The sequence below is a fragment of the Pan paniscus genome, chromosome 11, assembly GCF_029289425.2.
Source record: "Pan paniscus chromosome 11, NHGRI_mPanPan1-v2.0_pri, whole genome shotgun sequence".
Classification (NCBI taxonomy): Eukaryota; Metazoa; Chordata; class Mammalia; order Primates; family Hominidae; genus Pan; species Pan paniscus.
Genome location: NC_073260.2, coordinates 119,017,797 through 119,032,556, shown reverse-complemented (window position 1 = coordinate 119,032,556; position 14,760 = coordinate 119,017,797). Strand labels below are relative to the sequence as shown.

At 40.4% G+C, this 14,760-nt stretch overlaps 1 protein-coding gene across 3 annotated transcripts in view; it reads left to right on the top strand.

Annotated features, from left to right (window-relative positions):
- PDCD1LG2 (programmed cell death 1 ligand 2) overlaps positions 1 to 14,760 on the top strand; it is a 77,842-nt gene that overhangs the window by 46,353 nt on the left and 16,729 nt on the right. For all 3 annotated transcript variants that reach the window (XM_034967103.3, XM_034967104.3, XM_034967105.3), the window contains exon 4: positions 9,642 to 9,911. In XM_034967103.3, the coding sequence (XP_034822994.1) occupies positions 9,642 to 9,911 (270 nt within the window). The remainder of the gene's footprint in view (positions 1 to 9,641; positions 9,912 to 14,760) is intronic.

Genomic DNA, 14,760 nt, shown 5'->3' with positions numbered 1-14,760 from the left:
GAAACATTCATAGCATTAAATGCCTACATCAAAAAGTCTGAAAGAGCACAAATAGGCAATCTAAGGTCACACCTCCTGGAGCTGGAGAAACAAGAACAATCCAAACCCAAACCCAGCAGAAGAAAAGAAATTACAAAGATCAGGGCAGAACTAAATGAAATTGAAACAAAAAAATACAAAAGAGAAATGAAACAAAAATCTGGTTATTTGAAAAGATAAATAAAATTGATAACCAAGAAAAGAAGAGAGAAGATCCAAATAATCTCAATTAGAAATGAAATGGAGATATTACTACTCATATCACAGAAATACAAAAGATTATTCAAGGCCACTATGAACACCTTTACACGTACAAACTAGAAAAGCTAGAGGAGATGGATACATTCCTGGAAATATACAACCTTTCTAGATTAAACCAGAAAGAGATAGGAGCTATAAACAGATCAATAACAAGCAGCAAGATTGAATGGTAACTTTTAAAATTGTCAACAAAAAAAAATCCAGGACCAGACAGATTCATAGCTGAATTCTATCAGACATTCAAAGAAGAATTGGTACCAATCCTATTGACACTATTCCACGGGATAGAGAAAGAGGGAATCCTCCCTAAATCATTCTATGAAGCCAGTAGCACCCTAATACAAAAACCAGGGAAGGACATAACAAAAAAAGAAAACTACAGGCCAGTATCCCTGATGAACATAGATGCAAAAATCCTCAACAAAATACTAGCTAACCAAATCCAACAGCATATCAAAAAGATAATCCACCATGATCAAGTGGGTTTTACACCAGGGATGCAGGGATGGTTTAACATCCACAAGTTAATAAATGTGATACACCACACAAACAGAATTAAAAACAAAAATCACATGATCATCTCAATAGATTCAGAAAAAGCATTTGACAAAATCTAACATCCTTTATGATTAAAACCCTCAGCAAAATTAGCACAGAAGGAACATATCTTAAGGTAATAAAAGCTAACTACGACAAACCCACAGCCAACATTATACTGAATGGGGAAAAGTTGAAAGCATTTTCCCTGAGAATTGGAACAAGGCAAGACACTTTCACCACTTTTATTCAGCATAGTACTGGAAGTCCTGGCCAGAGCACTCAAAGAGAAAGAAATAAAGGGCATCCAAATTGGTAAAGAGGAAGTCAAACTGTTGCTGTTTGCTGATGATATGATCATATACCTAGAAAACCCTAAGGATTCATCTTGAAAGCTCCTAGAACTGGTAAACAAATTCAGCAAAGTTTCAGGATACAAAATTAATGTACACAAATCAGTAGCTCTGCTATACACCAACATCAACCAATAGCTGCAAAAATAAAATAAAATACTTAGGAATATACCTAACGAAGGACATGAAAGACCTCTACAAGGAAAACTACAAATCACTACTGAAAGAAATCACAGATGACACAAACAAATGGAAACACATTCCATGTTCATGAATAGGTACAATCAATATTGTGAAAATGACCATACTTTGTAGATTGCAAAAGCAATCTACAAAGTCAATGCAATCCCCATCAAAATACTACCATCATTCTTCACAAAAGTAGAAAAAGAAATCCTAAAATTCATATGGAACCAAAAAAGAGCCCACATAGCCAAAGCAAGAAAGACTAAGCAAAAAGAACAAACCTGGAGGCATCACATTGCCTAACTTCAAACCATACTGTAACACCATAGTCACCAAAACAGCATAATACTAGTATAAAAATAGGCACATAGACCAATGGAACAAAACGGAGAACCTAGGAATAAAGCCAAATACTTATAGCCAACTGATCTTTGACAAAGCAAACAAAAACATAAAGTGGGGAAAGTACGTCCTATTCAACAAACGGTGCTGGGATAATTGGCTAGCCACATGGAGAAGAATAAACTGGATCCTCATATCTTACCTTATAAAAAATCAACTCAAGATGGATCAAAGACTTAAATCTAAGACCTGAAACCATAACGATTCTAGAAGATAACATCGAAAAAGCCCTTCTAGACATTAGCTTAGGCAAAGACTTCGTGACCAAGAACCCAAAAGCAAATGCAACAAAGACAAAGGTAAATAGATAAATAGGGACTTAATTAAACTAAAAAGCTTCTGCACAGCAAAAGAAATAATCAGCAGAGTTAACAGACAACCCACACAGTGGGAGAAAATCTTCACAATCTATACATCTGACAAAGGACTAATATCCAGAATCTACAAGGTATGCAAATAAATCAGCAAGAAAAAAACAAACGATCCCATCAAAAAATGGGCTAAGGACATGAATAGACAATTCTCACAAGGAGATACACAAATGACCAAAAAGCATATGGAAAAATGCTCAACATCACTAATTCTCAGGGAAATGCAAATCAAAACCACACTGCGATACCACCTTACTCCTGCAAGAATGGCCATAACAAAAAAATAATAGATGTTGGCATGGATGTGGTGAAAAGAAACACTCTTACACTGTTGGTGGGAATGTAAACTAGTACAACCACTATGGAAAACAGCGTGGAGATTCCTTTAAAAACTAAAAGTAGGTCTACCATTTGATCCAGCAATCCCACTACTAGGTATTTACCCAAAGGAAAAGAAGTCATTATACAAAAAAAAAGATACTTGCACATGCATTTTTATAGCAGCACAATTTGCAATTGCAAATATATGGAACCAGCCCAAATGCCCATCAATCAGTGAGTGGATAAAGAAAATGTGGTATATATATTATACCTACATATATATATGCATATTATATATATACACCATGGAATACTACTTAGCTATGAAAAGGAATGAAATCATAGCATTTGCAGCATCCTGGATGGAATTAGAGACTATTATTCTAAGTGAAGTAACTCAGGAATGTAAAACCAAACATTGTATGCTCTCACTCATAAGTGCGAGCTAAGCTATGAGGATGGAAAGGCATAAGAATGATACAATGGACTTTCAGGACTTGGGGGAAAGGATGGTTGGGGGTGAGAGATTAAAAACTCCACATTTGGGCCAGGCGTGGTTCCTCACACCTGTAATCCCAGCACTTTGGGAGGCCGAGGTGGACAGATCACGAGGTCAGGAGATCAAGATCATCCTGGCTAACACGGTGAAACCCCGTCTCTACTAAAAATACAAAAAATTAGCCGGGCGTGGTGGCAGGCACCTGCAGTCGCAGCTACTCGGGAGGCTGAGGCAGGAGAATGGCAGGAACCTGGGAGGCGGATTTTGCAACGAGCAGAGATCGCACCACTGCACTCCAGCCTGGGCGACAGAGCGAGACTCCGTCTCAAAAAAAAAAAAAAAAAAAGAACACTCCACATTCGGTACGGTGTATACTGCTTGGGTGACTGGTGCACCAAAATCTCAGAAATTACCACTAAAGAACTTATGCATGGCCAGGGGTGGTGGCTCACGCCTGTAATCCCAGCACGTTGGGGGGCTGAGGTGGGCGGATCACCTGAGGTCGGGAGTTTGAGACCAGCCTGGCCAACATGGTGAAACCCCATCTCTATTAATAATACAAAAATTAGCCAGGCATAGTGACACACGCCTGTAATCCCAGCTACTCTGGAGGCTGAGACAGGAGAATTGCTTGAACCCGGGAGGCAGAGGTGGCAGTGAGCCCAGAGTGAGCCGAGATCGCACCACTGCACTCCAGCCTGGGTGACAGAGTGGGACTCTGTCTCCAAAAAAAGCAAAACAAAACAAAACTTATCCATGTAACCAAACACCACCTGTTCCCCAAAAACTTACTGAAATAAAAAATAAATTAAAAAAAAACAACAACAAAAAATGCCCAAGAATGACAAGAATTCAACTTCAGCAAGTACAGGAAGGAGGCAGCATGACCACCATTAAAATGGCCTTCACCCTAAGAAGGAAGAAACCAAGGGCAGAGGAAGGAAACAATCAAAGAGAAGCAAGGCAGGAGTGAAAAGACAACTGTACGTTTAAGCCCCTAAGGCCCAAGGAAAGCATTTGCTAAAAGAGCCAAGTCTCAGTGTCTTTTTTTCCCTTGGGGAAACAGAAGGGTGTAAGAAAATCGGAGTCAAGAAAATGTCCTGAGCTCTGCCTGCAGTAGCGGGAAGCCTAGGAGTAAAATAACACGTTTTTTAAAAATAAAGAAAGAAATTATTTTAAAAAAGAAAACAGTGTCCTGAATTTCAATGGGCTTGGGGGGAGGGGAAGCTCCTGGGGATTACAAACTCGTTAACCTGCTATTCCTTTTCAGGCAATTTAACAGATGAATTGAAAGCAGTCCTAAAAGATTTAACTGATTACTAGAAACTTGCATAGATCCTCTAAGACCAAGGCATGTAAAACTACATTTTTTCCATTTATTTACTGTCATTATGACTATAAAACAGATACTACCATGTACACATTTCATCTTTATTTCAGAAATTACAGCATTGCTTGTAACATATCTGTCAGACAGCCAGAACAAACCAGGGAAACAGAAACCATTTAAACCTGTGGAAATCTAAAGCTGAAAATAGTAATTCTTTTAATGAGGGAGACTGAGAAGCCAAACAGAGAACAGGGAAGCAATTCAGAAATTAGCAATAGCAGAAAGCTGCTCCTACCACTAGGCTATAGTGAAAAGGGGGAAGGCAGGGTTAATGGAGCCCAGGGATTAAAGTCGCTTGACAGACACTGGAACCCAGTGGGCCTGTCCATTGGTATCTGGAGCCAGGGAAGAGATGCATCTTCTGCTGGAGAGGCCACAAAAGTATAGACCATAGGGGAGAAATACCTTCCCTTCTCCCTCCAGTCCACCCTCTAGTGTTCCTGTCCCGCTTCCTATTGGCTGTCACGTTCCTAGGCTATACAGGCCACAGGAGTCTGCCTTCCTGCAACACAGAGCAGAGAAGAAAAAGTGAGAGATGGATCTGAAGGCAAACAGACCCAGGACACACAAAGCACACACACCTTGTGTATTGGGTGGTAAAAGGTGGGATAATAATACAGTTGACTAGATCTATAACAGACTGAACAGCTAGTAGTTGTTGAGTCAGGGACAACGAAGGCTGGCTGATGGTCTTGAGTCAACTTGGAGACAATCTCCAAGTGCTAAGGGGTCTGTTATTCAGGTTGTAAGGATATAGCCAACCTAACTGAGCAGCAGATCATATATTTAGCAAAACTGATCTTATGACCTTAGGTTACATTAAAACCCTGGATATTTGTGCTGCTTAGATAATATCTAGAATATAGATTGTGTTACACTATCCTTTTTAAAGAACTTGGCAAAACTAAACTATAACCAAAGACTACTATCTGGAAATGGGTCTGAAGACTGTGTCTTGTGAGATATAGTTAAAGGAGGTAGGCATGTTTTACTTAGGGTTGAAAAGACTAGATGGAGTCTTCCCAGTTATATTCAAATATCAGAAGGGTTACCTGCAATAATTGCTAACACTAATTGAGTGTTTACTACGTTCTAGACATCTAATTATTTAACACCCTTGTTAAGGATAAGTATTGCTGTATCCATTTCCTAAACAAGAAAACTGAGGGTTTAAGAGGTCATATAACTAGCCCTTGGCTAAAGCCTACTCAAACTGCTTAGATTCTGAACTCATGTTTTTAACTACGGTGCTTACCATATGTTGTGTTACTAAACTAGACAAATACCAATGGGTAGAAGCTACAAAGAGGCACAATTTTGCTTGGCATGAAGAAAATCTTTCCAATGGAAGTTTAACTTGCTTATTGTATAATCATGGCAAAGACTGCTTCTAGAGGAAGTAGGAGTTTCCATTCATAGATGTTTTCAGGCAAAAGTTATTTAGCAGTTTACTAATATCAGAAGAAAAATATTACTAAAGATAACAAGGGACACTTCATAATGATAAAAGAGTGAGTTCTAAAGGAACACATAACAATCCTAAATGTGTGTCCATTTAACAGTATAGCTTCAAAATATTAAACAACAATTGGCAGACTTAGGAGAACCAGTCAAATCCACAATTACATTTGAGATTTCAACTCATCTCTATTACAACTGATAGAACAAACAATTAAGAAAATAGAAAATCTGAACAACACAAATAGCCATCTTGACCTAATAGACATATGATATATAGAACATACACCCAGCAACTACAGAACACACATTGTTTTCAAGCGTTATGTGGAACAATCATCAAAGCAATTATCTAGGAGAATTGCTGTAGAAGGTGTTTTTCATTGAGCAATAAGTCAGATCACTTGAATTTTTGGAGAACTTCCACCTCTTAAATTCTAAAATTTACTCATCTTTTCCTAAGAATATCACCCTCAGTCCAGCTTCCCCACTGTGGGAAGCGATTCCTTTTCCACCACCTCCCAAATAAGAAAGAGGCTGTGGAGACATTTCTGATACTGCAAAAAGGTAGGATGTGGGCTCCTGTCCCTTCCCCAAACCTTGCTGATTCTTGTAGTGGAAGAGCTCTCTCTCTGTCTCCCTATCTGCTCCCTCATGTATCCCAAGTCAAAGCCTCAGCCAAGCTCCCAATTCCTGGCATCCCTACTTCTGAAATCACTTCTCAACCAGGACACCAAGATCAGTTTCTTGGTCCAAGCCACCTGCAATAGTGGGCTCGACCCTCACCCACAGTACTCTGCTCCTGTTCTTGTTCTACTTCATTCCCCAAAAGACTTGAGAGCTTACAGAAATAATCTACAGTATGATCATATAAAATGATTACAAAAGACATTGAACCAAGGGAAAATAAGTGTAGATAAATAATACAAAATGAGAGATAAATTGAGTACTCGAAATACACACTTCGGGTACTGTTTGATTATGAAAGATAGACCAAAGTTTTGGCTTCAAGGAGACTGGTGAGTCTAACAGGTCAAGTCCTTCAGTAGGCTGCTTCAGTGCCTGAATTGCCTTATCTTCTACTACTGCTGGGTGCTCCTAAGAACCTCAGAGCATATTCCTCTATCTGCTTATGTTGCACCATCCCTAGACATCTGCAATTACACAAAGACACATCCTCTTATGGTGATTCCAATTAAGAATGCATTACAAAATAGTAATAGGAACTTTACCCACCTCATAGGGTCTGCATATCATTTAAATGACATAATGTATTATATGTATTATGTATATTTATACATTAGGGGGAAAGATGTCAGAGCTTTTTGGGACATACCAGGAGGCCCAGCTGGGTGTGCTGACCACATGGAGACAAGAACTTCAAGGGAGAGCCAAAGTGCACGCAGGTTCTGGTGGATGTTTCATTGTGCAGTGACCCTGCTCTCTAGTGAACCCAGATCTAGTGGGTGTTGTTTGCTATAACGAATCAAATTGTCAACTCTTAACATTGAGACCCACAACACAGGAGGGGAACAGAGGGGCAAAAATTGTGAAGAACGGCATGAACATTCCTTCTCTTCCATAGGATGTAAAAGGACGTGGCACAAATCTCAACACATAGAAAACAATAAGTAAATCATACACATCAGATGGTTTTCACATGGTTGTTACCATTATTTTAATGTGAAATTGTTTGCCACAAAGTTTGTACCTATTTATACTTCCAACAATTTAGGAGAAAAAAGTTGTGTCACACCTCTGCCTTTACTTCAAGACTACCCTTACTTCAAAAATTGTATTGAAATTGAATTTCTTAAAAGAATATTTCCTACCGAATGGAAGCCAGTGCTCATTCCCTCTTCCTCTCACCAAATATCAACAGGTGACTTTCCACACTGCCTGGTAACTGCATATGCTATTGATATTTGCTTATTTTTAGCTATTATCTAAGACCACTGGAAGGTTTGTTCTTGTGTCTTCTAGTCTCTTGGAATATCATGCCTATTTTATTTATTTTTAAAGTTTTTATAAGGTTGTAATGTTTTATTTTAATTTTAAAATTTATTTTTAACTGGCAATAATGTATATTTATGGGGTACAATACGATGTTTTGATCTATGTATAGATTATAGAAAGAGTCAATCAAGCCGGGCACAGTGGCTCATGCCTGTAATCCCAGCACTTTGGGAGGCCGAGGCAGGTGGATCACCTAAGGTCAGGAGTTCAAAACCAGGCTGACCAACATGGTGAAACCCCATCTCTACTGAAAATAGAAAAAATTAGCCAGGCACGGTGGCAGGTGCCTGCAATCCCAGCTACTCAGGAAGCTGAGGCAGGAGAATTGCTTGAACCTGGGAGGTGGAGGTTGCAGTGAGCCGAGATCACGCTGTTGCACTCCAGCCTGGGTGACGAGCGAAACTCTGTCTCAAAAAAAAAAAAAAAAAAAAGAATAAATCAAACTAGTTAACATATCACATCACCAAGTTGTTTTTTTGTGGTCTTTATTTTTTTCTCTTCTTAATCTCAAAACAGAGAATGTAAAAAATTCATGCTTTTAGCAAATTTGAATACAGAATGCATTAACTGTGGTCATCCCACATGGCAATAGATCACTAAAACATTTCCTCTACTCTGAGACCGAGCAACATCTTCCCCATCCCCAGCCTCTGATAACCACCTTTCTACTCTGTTTCTATGGGATCTACTTTTTTAGATTTCACAAATAAATGAGATCATACATTATCTGTCTTTTTGTGCCTGGCTTATTTAACATAGCATAACACCCTTCAGTTCCATCCATGTTGTCATGAATGACAGATTTTACTTCTTTCTAAGGGCTGTAAGTATTCCATTGTGTATATATACCACATTTTCTTTATTCATTCTCTGTTGATGGACATTTAGTTTGGTTCTACATCTTGGTTATTGTGAATCATGCTGAAATGAATAAAGGAATACAGACATCTCTTCAACATACTAAATTCAATTCCTTTGGATATATACCCAGAAGTAGGACTGCTGGATCATGTGGTCATTCTATTTTTAGTTTTTTGAGGACCTCTATACTATTTTCCAAAATGACTATACTTAGATATCAGCTTTCTTGAGGCAGGGAGCCGTATCTGTTTAATTCACTCAGCATATACTGCAAAGAAGCAGGTGTGTGTATGAACTGTGTGTGTTTGTGTGTATGTATCTGCATGTGTTAGGGAGAAGTGCAGAATAAATATACCCAACTCTTTACTACGTATAGACATTATCTAGGTCTTTATTTTTTTTCTCTTCTTAATCTCAAAGAAAACAGAGGAAAGGAGGAAGTAAAAAGTAAATTTTTGACTGAAGATGTTTGGAAAAAATACCAAATAAAGTGAGATAGTGGGTAATCTAGTGATTTTTATTTTTCCGTCCTCTTTCTGGCCTCCAATTGTGAAATAATTTATAGCACTGTAAGAAAGAAGCCACAAACTGTGGTAGCTTGGACCACTGTTGAGGTCTGGAATCAGAATTCCAATGTTCAAATATTGGTCCTACCAGTTATAAGCTCTATGACTATGAACAAAACACTCAACTTCTCTATCTTCAGTAACCGTCCACAAGAATTGGGAATATCAACAATCCCATATTTATTGCATTGTAAGAATTAAATAATTCAATATATGTGGAAAATAGCATGATATCAGGGATATACAATGTGTTTACAAATGATAACCATTATTACTTAATATCGATAGTGATAATTTTATTCATTTCACATGGCATGAAGTACCAAGCTCTATAGGAATCAGAAAATAAAGTCTTATTTCTTTTTCTTCTCTATTGTCCAGCTTCCTACAGGAAAATAAACACTCACATCCTAAAGGTTCCAGAAACAGATGAGGTAGAGCTCACCTGCCAGGCTACAGGTTATCCTCTGGCAGAAGTATCCTGGCCAAACGTCAGCGTTCCTGCCAACACCAGCCACTCCAGGACCCCTGAAGGCCTCTACCAGGTCACCAGTGTTCTGCGCCTAAAGCCACCCCCTGGCAGAAACTTCAGCTGTGTGTTCTGGAATACTCACGTGAGGGAACTTACTTTGGCCAGCATTGACCTTCAAAGTAAGAGCTGCCCCCACTTCCTAGGTCTATCAGTTAGGGTTCAGACAAGAAACAGATGGCATACTCGAGTGATTTGAGGAGAGTGTAATAAAGGGACTGTTTACAAAGGTGTGATCACCATTTGGAGAAACTACAAAGGATAGTGCAGAACACTGGGGCTTCAATGTTGGGAGGGCAATTACCACTGTTGGAGAAGTTACTGGAATCAGAAGGGAGCTGTAGGGAAAGCCCCACTTCCCAGGAGCTGTAGCCACAGAATAGGGAAGCTGCCACATGCAGCAACTCCAAAGGGTGGAAACTGGATGAATGAATACCCCAACTCATTCTTCTCCCACCCTCCAATCTCCTGCTAGCACCTCCCATTGGCTGAACCCAGCTAGAAGTCAGAGAATACAAGGGTCCACTGTTGTATTCCATAAAAGTCAACTTCTCAGGGCTCAGAGCAATATTGACATGTACAGAATAGATCTGGAGAGGAAACAGAAAATATCTACTACAATAGCTAATCACTGTGATTCATGCACAGTGTCATGAGCCAGCAGGATAAATATTCCTTTGCTGTACTTGCTGCCAGTCAGCTGGTTATGGGTTTTTCCAAGAAATTTGGTCTCTAACAAAATTCTTCAGAGCCTTTACTGACTATGCTGGATATTTTTGGAAGGGATCCCATACTTTTGAACTTCATACAGCAGAATTTCAAACAATCTTGGGAAAACAACAACTTTTATCTGCCCAGTAAGGACAACTAACACCTAGTATCATAATCATTTCATAAGAGACAGGTAATTTCATCACCAAGTGCATATGTTTTCTAATGCTCTTATATCAAATTACCACAAGCTTCATAGTTTAAGACAACACAGATTTATTATCTGATACTTATGGAGGTCAGAAAGCCAGACTTGAGTTTCACTGGGCTCAAATCAAGGTGTCAGCAGGATTGCAGACGCCCTAAGGGAAGATTCCACTTTCCTGTCTTTTCCAGCTGCTAGAGGCCACCTGCATTAATTGCCTCATGGCCCCTCCCTCTATCTTCAGAGGCAGCAACCCTATGATTCAGCCTTCTGCTTCTGTCACCACATCTCTCTCTCTCTTTCCTTTTTTTTTTTTTTTTTTTTTTTTTTGAGATGGAGTCTTATTCTGCCCCCCAGGCTGGAATGCAGTGGCACGATCCCGGCTCACTGCAACCCCTGCCTCCTGGGTTCAAGCAATTCTCCTGTCTCAGCCTCCTGAGTAGCTGGGATTACAGGCACATGCCACCATGCCTGGCTAATTTTTGTATTTTTAGTAGAGATGGGGTTTCACCATGTTGGCCAGGCTGGTCTCAAACTCCTGACCTCAGGTGATCCGCCCGCCTCAGCCTACCAAATTGCTAGGATTACAGGCGTGAGCCATCATGATCAGCCACATCTCTTTCCTAACTAGCTTGCTTCTCTTTGCCACCTCTTAAGGACCCTTGTGATTGCATTAGGTACTCCATCCCCCTGGTTATTTGGGGTGATCTTCCCATCTCAAGGTCCATCTTCAAAATTCCTTTTGCCATGTAAGGTGACATATTCACATGTTCCAGGGATTAGAATATGGACATCCTTGGGGAGAGCCATCATTTTATTCGCCCTACTGAGAAGGGATATACTCTCAGACTAAAGGACAGTCCCTAGTACTGATTCAATTTGGCTTTATAGAAAATTCACTATATTGTCACTGTATTTCACAGTTTGCCCTTTGTCTTAGCTGGTAAGACAGAGCCTATGATAAGGACTTGTGTGGCATGCAGGTATTTAATTGGCAACCCCAGAGGGCAGAAGCAAGAGATTTAGGAGTTTAAGAGAGGGTAATATAAGAGTATATTATCAAAGTTGTTGTGTGGACAACAGAAACTCAAATATTCAAGTACCAGCATGTAGACAGCCTCCTAAGATGTCTACTCAAACAAAGAATTTCAGGTGGAAGGACTTGTTCATCTGCTTCACGCCCATTGGTTGACAGGAATATGAACTCCATTCTGCTGCTGGGCTAGACATGCATGTGGGCTGAGTGAGCCTTCCCCAGTATCCGTAGCATCAGAAAAGTCACAGGGCAGAAAGAAAAGTATCCAATTTGAGGTGAATTACTGATCTTGAAGTGAGTGTAAGCCTACCTAGAATTCTATCCCAGCTGGCTGAAGTGAAAGGTGAGGCTGAGAGGAAATAAGGCAGGACTGCACAGTCCCCAATTGTACTGTTCAAATCCACTCATGCCCTTCATTAAGTCAGCTCTGCCACTGAGCCTTCCAGCTGGGAGGCAGCCACAATCTCTGCAGAAGATTTAATATACACCAGTTTGTGGAACAAGCTGTAGTTCCTGCTGCTGCTGTTGATCCCAAGCCACAGTTGATATTTGTTGGCTCACTCATCCACCATACATTCCAGATTTCCCTCACCTAACACCCCAGATGGAATGGTTTCTTTGCCTGATAGGGTGACCCAGACTTACGACCCTAAGAGATCTGAGCTTTTGATCAGCATGCCCTTAACAGACTGGGGTTGTTGCAAATATCTTTTCATTATGACTGGATATGGAAGTAAAAAGAACCAGTGAATCAGCGGACCCCTGAGTTCCAGACATACTCTTCCTTGTCTCCATTATGTAGCAGTGTTCAAGATTTTCATGATAATCAAGATTGATTTCTCCACCAGTATGGTAATTTTTTTCTTTGCTCACTGGTCTGCCAATATTAAGAGCTCAAGGTGGCCAGGCCAGTAGCACAGCTTTAGATGCAGTAGAACAAGCAGAGTATCCCCTGCTAGAATTCCCCATAGGAAGCCAGACCTTTGATTCAGCAGAGCCTAAATGTGTGGGGTTGAGTGAACTTCTATAAGTGAGTCAGAAGTAATGGTGAGAGGGGCCAACCTGCAGCATTGGGATAGCCCTGGTACAGACATAGAACATGCTTGAGGAGGTTGTCAGGAGGAAATGAGTTAGACCTTGCACAGAACTACCACCATCAAGTACAGTTGGGGTGAGGCAGACATGGTATGAGTTGAGGCATCAGAGATATCTGATGCTTTATGCCAAATTAAAATTAATTTTTTCATGGAGTGACACTGATCCACAGACCAGACTCTAAGAACTTTGCAGTGACTAAATACCCATCTCATCATAACTTTCCTGGTATTTTCTTCTGGAAAAAATTCTTCCCTGATACAGTTTTCAGAGGCAGCTAGATGCACTGTCATCTCTCCCCTTTTCCCACTTCCCTACCTATCCACAGTTTACTACCCAATGCCAACACTAAAGTTAGCCCAACTTCCTTCTAACTAAATTATTAGTTTAGAAGGAAAGAGAGGAGTCATGCTAAGGACCTTAACTGAAATCAAAACATTAGCAGCTGGGCATGGTGGCTCTTGTCTGTAATCCCAGCACTTTGGGAGGCCAAGGCAGGAGGATCACTTGAGCCCAGTAGATTGAGGTTACAGTGAGCTACAATTGTGCCATTGTACTCCACTCCAGCCTGGGCAACAGAGTGAGACTCTGTCTCCAAAAAAGAAAAGGAAAGGGGAGAGGAGGGGAGAGGAGGTAGGGAGGGGAAAGAAAGAAACTAGAAATCCATCAATTTTAGGACCAATTTCAGGTAAAAAAATGAATTAGGCAAGTTGGTCTTTCAACATTCTCTACCTCTCTTTATATCATGGTTGAGACCACAGATTTCTCACCTCATGAAAGATGAACTCTAACTAATTCATACTAAAGCTAAAGCCTCTAAAGAGGATTAAATATGAGCAATCCCACGAGAACTTTTTTCCCCTGGAATTGTTTATTCACCTGTCGTTCGTTATGTGGAATTTCCTGCCTGGTTAAGTGTAGGCCAGTACTTTGGATGAATTGTAGTTTTCTAGAAAGACACTTCTTATATAAGAACCTCTCCAGGGAAATAGGGGCCTGTATGAGATGAATTGAGAAATAACTTTACACCACTGATTATGTCAGTGTTCTATTCTGCATGGTAGAGATGTGAAAGGGCAGACTGACCATTGCTCTGGAAGCCTTTACGCTGTGAGAAGTTAACAGTGGAGTAAAATGGCCACTCCACTCTCTCCATGGAAGCCAACATGGCTGACTAAATAGTCAACAACCATAGGAGAGACCTGTGGGGTCTTCATCAGAGCTCAGGATCTCCTAGGGTATCACTCATAAATACAGCCGTCAGGGAGATGGAGAAATCTTTGTGCAGCCAGAAATTCTCAACCTGGTTTTACCCATCCTTCCCAGCTTTGTATTTGTCCTACTGTTTACTGACATGGATCCTCTGCTTCATTAACCATCCCTTCCTCACCACATGCTCTGGGGCAGCTCAGTCACTCCAGGGCACAAGGGGGTCTTTCCCTCATCCCACATTTTGAGACCTACTACCTGGACCATTTGTTTGCCTTGTAACTATGCTTGCCTTTTTAATTGCTATTTTATTTTCCATGTATTTTCATTGTTCACACAAGTCTTCTTTATTCCACACTAAGGCAAAAGCAGAGTCCTGTGTTCATAATAAGTGCTCAACAAATGTTGGGTTGATTGGGTTGGAGATTCCATCTTAGATAATCGCAGTCCCATCATGCCAGCTACCAGACTGTGTGGACAGCCAGGTCAGAGCAGCCAAATGATATTCTAGCTTGTGGCACAAATACCAGCAACAAAATAACCAAAGTCACACATCTGCCTCTGAGTTCCTGGCTTCTATTTCTCAAGGGCATTTTTAAGTTGTCTTATGACTGTTCCCTTTCTACTCATTCTCATAAATTGAGCTGTGGACTGCTGTGACCCACAAGCTTCTCCAGAAGTCAATGTATAAAACAAACACAGAAACGAAGAGTAT